The sequence below is a fragment of the Sitodiplosis mosellana genome, unplaced genomic scaffold (assembly GCF_009176505.1).
Source record: "Sitodiplosis mosellana isolate CC-2019 unplaced genomic scaffold, AAFC_SMos_1.0 Smas_scaffold_4306, whole genome shotgun sequence".
Taxonomy (NCBI): Eukaryota; Metazoa; Arthropoda; class Insecta; order Diptera; family Cecidomyiidae; genus Sitodiplosis; species Sitodiplosis mosellana.
Genome location: NW_022599548.1, coordinates 14,104 through 23,318, shown reverse-complemented (window position 1 = coordinate 23,318; position 9,215 = coordinate 14,104). Strand labels below are relative to the sequence as shown.

Sequence of the window (9,215 nt, the reverse complement as noted above, 5' to 3'; positions counted from 1 at the left end):
GTGTTCGAAAAACCGATACAGAGTAGTGGTGGTGAATTAAAAGAAAAGTAAACAATTTATATCCAGACAAAAAGTGAAATTGTAGATCTTGATACGGATTTGGCTGAATTTTTTCGTGAAGAAATTACGAAATATATTCTCAGTCAAATTGATGATGTTGTGACTAAAGGGTCGGGATTCACCCTATCTGATATCAGCGAGTTAGTTGTGCAAGTGAATAAATATGAACCGTGGAGGGGATCATCGTTTATTGATCTACCCAATTATTTGAAATCAAAACATGCAATAATAAACGTTGTCAATAATGATGAAATGTGTTTCAAATGGGCCATATTATCAAAGTTACATGAAGCTAAGTGGAACCCCAACCGGTTATTTCATTATTTACCATATAAAGATGATTTAAACTTTACTGGAATCGAATTCCCCATGAAACTGAATCAAATAGATAAATTTGAAAAACTCAATCCAACAATATCCGTAAATATTTACATGTACGAAGTCAAAGGTGATGATAAATTTATACGTCCAATTCGCGTTACAAAAAATGTAAAGTTAAATCATGTTCACCTACTATTGATCACGAAAGCAATACGACCAAAAAAACCAAATCAGGATCAAAATTTGCAAATTCAATCGCATTATTGTTGGATCAAGCATTTAAGTCGATTGGTAACCGCTCAAGTAACGAAGCATAAATGTAGACATTACTTCTGCGATCGATGCTTGGATTTTTTTCAAACTTCGGAAAAACTGAAAAAACATATCGATCAATGTATGAGACAGAACGAGTTCGCAATTGAGATGCCAGCGGAGGATAAAAATATAATCCAATTCAAGAATTGGCAGAATCAGCTTGAATGCCCATTCATAATTTATGCCGATGTCGAAGCGCTATTAAAAGTACCTGATGTGCCAGTTTTCAAAGGCAAAAAGCGAGAAATTGCGGCTTATCAGGAGCATGAAGTTTACAGTGTCGGGTATTATTTTAAATGTTCTTTTGACGAGTCGAAATCATTTTATGCGAGTAAACGTGGTCCTGACTGTATCGATTGGTTTGTAGACCAGATGAAAACTGCTGCTGAATTTGCTGCCCAACATCTCAATAATATAATTCCGTTGAATATGACTGCTGAACAGGAGCAACGTTTTCAAAATACGCACATTTGTCACATTTGTGAAAAACAATTTGATTCCGATTCCATTAAAGTGAGGGATCATTCCCATTTGACGGGTGAATTTCGCGGTGCCGCACATCAAGATTGTAATTTGAATTACGTGGAAAATCGTGCTATTCCGGTAGTTTTTCACAATTTGACTGGCTATGATTCGCATTTTCTGCTGCGCAAACTAGCCAACGGTTTCGCGGGTGACATGCAGATTATCCCAATCAACACGGAAAGGTACATATCTTTTTCAAAAACCGTTGAGGGGACGGCCCAGCCATTCAAAGAGGACATCAAACTGAGGTTCATCGATTCATTTCGATTCATGGCTGATTCACTGGATACTCTTCCATCCTTGATTCCATCAGAGAAAAAGCGTATTCTGAGGACCGAATGTAAGCACTTGAGTGAAGAGCAGCTGAAATTATTGGAGAGAAAGGGCATTTTTTGCTATGATTACATTGACAGCTGGGAAAAACTAAATGACACATCGCTGCCATCCAAAGAGGCTTTCCATAGTACCTTGACTAACAGCTCGATTACTGATAAAGATTACGATTTCGCGAAAGAGGTTTGGGATAAATTTAATATAAAAGACTTAGGTGAATATTCCGACCTCTACTTAAAGACTGACGTGCTTTTATTGGCAGATGTGTTTGAAAATTTCCGTAAAACATGCCAAAATATTTATAAATTAGATCCAGCGAACTACTATACAGCTCCCGGACTTTCTTTCGATGCCATGCTACGATATACAAATGTTCAACTTGAGCTCTTTACGGATGTCGACATGCTCATGTTCGTTGAACGTGGAATTCGCGGAGGCATAAGCCAATGCAGTACGCGATACATTCAAGCTAATAATAAATTCATGGATAATTATAATCCAAATAAAGAAACCAGCTATATCATGTACCTCGACGCCAATAACTTATATGGCCATTCGATGATGCAGCATTTACCACATAATAATTTTCAATGGTCTGATGTTAAATTTGATCGAGAAACAATTCTGAATCTTAAAGATGATGCTGATATTGGCTATGTTTTCGAAGTAGATCTCGATTATCCGAAAGAGTTGCATGATTTACATAATGATTACCCGTTTTGCGCTCAAAATATGCACGTTCCAGGCAAAAAAGGTGTAAAGAAATTGCTTTTGACTCTTTATGATAAAAAAAATTATGTGATCCACTACAGAATGCTGAAATTGGCTCTTCAGCATGGGTTAGTTTTGAGGAAAGTACATCGTGTCCTGCAGTTCAACCAAACAGCCTGGCTCAAGCCTTACATTCAGCTGAACACGGAAATGAGAACGCGAGCTACTAATGATTTTGAAAAGAATTTCTTCAAACTTCTCTGCAATGCTATTTTTGGTAAGTGAATATCTCCTCATAATGATCATATCTCCATACGCATTAAATGTAATATATTAACCAATTCTTATGCGATCTCGCGTTGATATCAAACTGAAGTCGCAGTGGGGTGGAAGATCTGGAGCACGTATGCTCATAGCGAAACCGAATTTCAAGCGACGCACAATTTTTGATGAAGACTTGGTTGCCATCGAGTTGAAAAAAACAAGTTTGCTCATGAATAAACCGATTGTGGTGGGGCTCGCGATATTGGATATATCCAAAGTCGTTATGTATGACTTTCACTATAACTTTATGAAGCCCAAATATGGTGATAAAGTCCAACTTGCGTACACCGACACTGACAGTTTTATCTATAAAATAAGCTGCGAAAACTTCTATGATGATATGAAACAGCATTTAGAGAAATTCGACACCAGCGACTACAAAGAGGATAATCCATACAACATGCCCCGCGTGAACAAGAAGGTGCCTGGTCTGTTTAAGGACGAGTTGAATGGTGAAATTATAACCAAAAAAATAGGTATACGCAGTAAAATGTATTGTGTACGAACGAAGAATAGTATAGATAAAATAAAAAAGGCTAAGGGTGTAAAAAAATACATCATAAAAAAAGAGATTAAATTTGAAGATTATTTTGAATGTTTGACTAAAAATTGTTCTATTATCAAAAACCAGAATTCATTTCGCACTAAGCTGCATAAGATGTATTCTATTAGACAAGAGAAGGTAGCTCTTAGTCATGACGATGATAAAAGACATGTTATACCTGATAACGTTGAGACTCTCGCATGGGGGCATTATAATGCCCCACATGCGCAGATTTGATTGATTGGATCGTTTTAAAAAAGAATCATGTAGTACAAGTGGAGATGCCTTTAAATTTTGCGATAGATGTTTCCGGACATAATCATAAATAATATAAGATTTAGATGTAAGCATAATCTGTAAAATTGCAAAAGAGTAAATAAAAAACATGTATTTTGTTACATAATAAAAGTTGTGTGTTTTTCTTTATTGAAAATTCAATTTAAATTACATCATTTTCACTTATCCAGCTATTATATTTGTTGTCGAAACCAAGCCATTTTACATACACTTTGCCGTTTTTCTTGCGAAGAATTTTTTCAACTAGGTAAATGTTTGGATTTTTAACTAGTTGCATTTCTTCTGTGTAAACACCACCTTTGATTTCGTTTCCGTCCCAATCAGTTAATAAATAAGTGATTGGGTCGGTAAATTGAATTTTTCTGATGGTGAAAACTTCGGTCGTCCATGATGGGAGATAGCCTTTTTCGAAAACATGCTTATATTTACTTAATCTAACATGGTCTCCTATCTTAAATTTATTGATGCTTTTCGGCGGAATGATGCGTTTATAATTATAAACAGTGTCCAGTAGTTCTTGTTCATGATCAGAATCCACGTCTTTTGGGGCCATTTTAATTGTTCGATGTCTGGTTGAATTGTACTCGTTGACTAATTCTTGAATAATATCAACCCATTTATAATTGCCATTCAAACTGAAGCGTTGATAAATTTTTTTCTTGAGGGTTCTATTCCAGCGCTCTACCGTACTCGCTTTCAAGTTAGAGAAAGTCGAATAGCGATTAATGTTGTAATTATTCAATAATCGCGTCATCTCTTTATTGTAGAATTCCCGCCCTAAATCTAGACATATGTTCTTTACCGGTCGTTTCGTTGAAATCAAAATAGATTTCATCGCCTCTGTAACCTCACGTCCAGTCTTTGTTTTAAGCGGGACTGCATACGCTACTTTTGAAAATGTATCGATGGTGGTTAGGCAATATTTAAATCCACGATCAGGAGGTAGCTCAATTAAATCTGCTTGCAGTGTGTCACAAATTCCGCGCATAACGTTGCGGCGTCTTGGGTAATGTTTTCGCGCATCGCGATGTATCTCCTTGACAACTTGTAGCTTGCTCATTGTTTACGTGTTTCTAACAACAATACCACTGAATGGCGAATATTCGACTTGATTATCGTGAACTATCAAGCAATATGCAGCAGTATTGGCTGGTATGTTTTCGCGTGCGTTAATTTCCAATCGAACGTCAACCGTACCACCAATTAATGATTCCTCTGATCTCGAGCAATCAAAAGCGAAAATCGGACTGGTCCCAAACTGATCAAATGTCAATGCACATGAATTGCTATCTGAAGTACCATGCCCCTGATAATATGATGATTGAATTTGCAAAAATGAATGATACAGCTCTTGATAATTGCCGCTAGTAAAGTCCAAATTGTAATTGTCATATGGATAGTACTCCGAATTTAAATACAACTTGACATCGGAAATATCACAATTGTCATACGCGGCCGAATTAGCGCTCACAATCTGTTTATTAGTTTGAAAAACGACGAGGACGTATCTTGGTTTGCTAATTTGAGTCGTCGATTTGACGGTCCAAATATGTCTCCTGCTCTGAGGTAACTGTGGCATCTCATATAAGTCCCATGACCTATAAGGGATACTGATCGTTTGCTTTTTCTCCAAATATCGTAGCATAGCGAGTTTGGCTTCATCCGACAACGTGATATGTGGCACCTTCCATTGAATTTTTTTCACTTTTATATTGAACGATTCACTAGCTGCCATATACGAGTATATATCTCTGCGATTACGAACCAAAACCAGTTCATGTTTGGCGTTTAAAATCATTTTTTTATAGTCATCGCAGAATCCTAGAAGCTGATTTATAGGCAGGACTAATGAATAGGTTGCCACATTCAATACAGCACCATTATGAACGGCTATTAAAGAGCAGTTTCGGGGGCTTGGCGTCGCCGAAAATCTCTTCATATTCGAAGCGAGACCAACATTTTTTGTACGATCAATTTCAGTGCCATTCAATTCATAACGTATTTCGCTGAAAAGGTAGGCCGCATAATTTGCAGTCCACCTTCCCGCAACATCAGCATGTTCATCACCTGTTTTGCGAGAAACTTCAACTTCGAGGAATAAATAGCTTTCAGATGGTAACACATATACGTTTTGAGATTGGATTGCGATCCTAATCTCATCATTATTGTCGAATGAAGAGGTATAAGGCGAATACGTATGATATTGATTATGAATTATTGTGTTGTCTTGCATCGGTAGATCGCCAATACTTAAAATGTTTGCCATTTCTAATGATTTTTTACTGTAAATCCCAATGACCTCAAAAATTCAATATTTTTTTTCAACAACTTTTTCTTTGAACAGCTCTTACGCGATGTTATCCGCTTGATAGCTTGCGATTGAATGTTTTTAACACCAACTGTGTTCTCATTTATATCACCAAATCCAAATGGATTGAGATTATTTTGCTTGTTATAAATTAACATTTTTCTGGTCTAGTTCTCGTTTCTTTTTATGTGGATTCGACACGTGATATCCTCACCTCGAAAGTCAATCGGGTCACCGTCTTGATCGGCAATTGAAATTTGAATGAGTCCTATACGCTTTTGAATAATCGGCAAATAAATTATATGTCGAGGTTGCTCAATAATTTTATAGCCCACGTCGACTTTATTGCTGGGGAATTCATATATTGAATGACACGATCTACCATTTACATAGGCCCCCGTCACAATATTACATTCCACTCTAATTACGTTTAATTTAGAGATTTTTATGACGTCTTCAGATTCGTGGTATGTATTCTCATGAATTTGCTGTCCATATGCACCTTTAAAACCAAAAACCTCGTAAATTGACTCCGCAAACCCGAATACAATTTTGGCGGAGCACTTGAACGTTGTTTTAAATGTGTTCTTGTTGATTTTATATTCAAAACTGACGCCGTCTGCTTTTAATTCTTCCTTTATATAGTCGAGCACATCCTCAGCTTCATAGTAACCAGGCGGCACATTTATGATGTGGAAATCCATGTTCCCCTCAACGCCTTTATCATAATAAAATTTGTTATTTTTATCTGTTATATTTGGGATAGAATGATATGTGGTGAAATCCAATAAACCGCATGAATAATCATATTTTTCATCTAAAACTAGCTCAGGGAAGAATGTGGCGGTTAAGTTTGATGAATTGCCGGTCAGAGATACTGTAAACGACGACATGATTGCGAAATTGTTACTGAAGACAATCATGGAAACGCGTCCGTATTTATAGAACTCCAAAAGTTATATAAAAACTTCAAGCACAGCTGACCACATACCATGGTATCATACTTTTGGTAGCGGTTATAATTTAATGGGATTCTCACATTTTCACCCAAATATTCTTTAACTTCAAGTGGGGGTAATAAGACACCAAATGAGTCAAAGTACCATGCGGTATTATTAATTTTCGTGAGTGCAGTCCAGTGGCTTCCGCGGGATCGAACGCTATCATGATTCAATACCAAACATTCAATTTTTGATGGCTTTCTGGGAATATTGTCACGCATAAAAACCCCTCGAAAATGTGGAATTTTTAACATTTCAACAAAATTTAATATGTCATGATTGCTAAGCGGTCGATCTCGTGGAAGCGATTTTAACCGTTTTTTGAAAACGGCTTTAAATATAGGCCATTGCCTGTTTTATATGGTTTCAAATATAAGCCCTTTCCGACTTTCATCTCAATTTCTTTGTTATGTCTTTTATTCTCATCTAAAAATTCTTGTGCGATTTTTAGGTCTTTCGCTGTTTTCACGACTCCGGCAGTAGATCCAACGAGTGCACCAATCGCACTCAATCCAGCTAAAATTGGCAAAATCGGTAGGACACCTCCGGTGAATTTCGGCACTTTTAAAACTCTCGGCATTTTAATGCGCTTCCCTTTTACCGATTTTTTGGCCGATCGAATTGCTGCTTTGATTGTCGAATCAATCTTCTTGCTTTTTGATTTTTTCATGCCCATTTTAGCATCTTTGACAAGAGTCGCAAAATCGATTTCTTTCGATGACTTCTTGATTTTTCTCACTTTTTTGCGGCAGTTTAATTTCGACATGCCCAACCCAACCTTAGCCAATCCCGTTTTCGCCTTCATAGCTGCTGACACTAACAATGATGCTGCGCGTTCTCCGAATTTAGCGTCCTTTGAAAACACTCTTTTAAATGCTTCTGAACCTAACTTTTTATCAGCCTTTAATCGCTCGGCTGAATCTTTATTATTTGCGTAAGCGATGTCGTGTTCTCTACAAAATTCGTCTAATTTATTAATACCAGTTTCACCGCGTGCTAATCGCTCCTTTAATTTTGTACCAGGTCCACAATATTGATATGATGGCAAATGTAATTCAAATGGAAGTTTGTCTATTAATGTATCGAGAAGTCCGTTACCATGTATAGACTTCGCCTTATGCAATTTCTTAGATTTACTGACGACTTTTCGACGTGCCATAATAGATGTTCACTCATCAATGATTGAACTGCGATTGATGGAGATCGTATATATATATCAGCTATTTATACGTTAAACGCTCAGTTTAAATCAAGATGCGTTTCACGAAACATGCTCTCGATATCCCTGTGAGGAATTTAGATGACATTACTTCAAGTAAAAGACCCAAAGAAAAGCGTCATGGCCCACTATTACCCAATAATCTGAGATTAATTATTTGCGGCCCAAGCAATTCGGGTAAAACCAATTTGCTTCTAGGCTTGATTGAATCAGAGAATGGGATTAAATTTGAAAATTTATATGTTTATTCGAAGACTTTGCAGCAAGACAAATACAAATATTTAGCAGACATTTTGACCCCAATTAAAGAAGTCGGCTATCATGCATTTTCATCGATGGATGATGTCATCGCACCAAGCGAAGCCAAACGTAACTCAGTGATCGTTTTTGATGATGTGATTTGTGAGAAAAGCCAAGAAAAAGTACGTGAACTTTTCTGCATGGGGCGGCACTATGACACGGACGTAATTTACCTAACTCAGACATTTACCAAGTTAAGTAAACATTTAATCCGCGATAATTGCAATTTTCTCATATTATTCAAGCAAGATGATATGAATTTAAAGCATGCTTATGATGATTTCGGCATAAATTGCGATATGAAATTTGATGAATTCAAAAAAATTCTGTCTCGAATGCTGGCGCGAAAAATACGGCTTTGTTGTTATTGATCTAGAAAGTGATGTAAACAATGGTCGATACCGTAAAAAATTCAGCGAATTTCTTCAAGTCTATAAAAATGATGACTGATCGGGCATTTGCGTTAGTCTGATTTTTAACGTTACACAGTCAAGATAGTGAGATAAAATGCGCAGTGAAAGGGAGTTGTCATTAAAACGTGAAAAAGATATAAAATCGAAACTTGTCAAAACACGCAAAATCATTCAAGATAAATTTAATAAAGCCTACAAAAATCGCATCACTCGTGAAAGTGAGCTCAGCGAAAAATATCGCCCAATAACTCAGGCGATCGGTAAATTGGCTGAGGGGCAAACGCATCAACGTGGAAAATTTAATACACCCAGTTTTCAAGATGAATATTATAATGATGATCCAATTTATGATGAAGCTAATCATAGCAAATTCGGAATTCCCTCTGATAGTGATGCTGAATCAATGGATTATGAGGATTGGACTGATGATTCGGAGGATGGGTATATGGATTTCACCGAAAATCAAGAAAACGTTTCAGAGAATTTTGATATTCCTGGACCATCTCATGCTGGTGCTAAGGAGAAGAGGAAGCGAGAAGATGAT

The 9,215-nt window shown here is 36.8% G+C and overlaps 2 protein-coding genes across 2 annotated transcripts; one reads left to right on the top strand and one right to left on the bottom strand.

Moving 5' to 3' along the window:
• Positions 1–429: 429 nt before the first annotated feature.
• On the top strand, positions 430–2,495 carry LOC129572153 (uncharacterized). The gene is made up of 2 exons (XM_055452078.1): positions 430–2,310; positions 2,367–2,495. The coding sequence occupies exons 1-2, from the start codon at positions 430–432 to the stop codon at positions 2,493–2,495; spliced, it is 2,010 nt and encodes a 669-aa protein (XP_055308053.1).
• A 1,998-nt stretch (positions 2,496–4,493) lies between these two features.
• On the bottom strand, positions 4,494–5,696 carry LOC129572152 (uncharacterized). The gene has a single exon (XM_055452077.1). It carries the CDS (start codon positions 5,694–5,696, stop codon positions 4,494–4,496), a length of 1,203 nt encoding a protein of 400 aa, XP_055308052.1.
• Between the last annotated feature and the right edge of the window lie 3,519 nt (positions 5,697–9,215).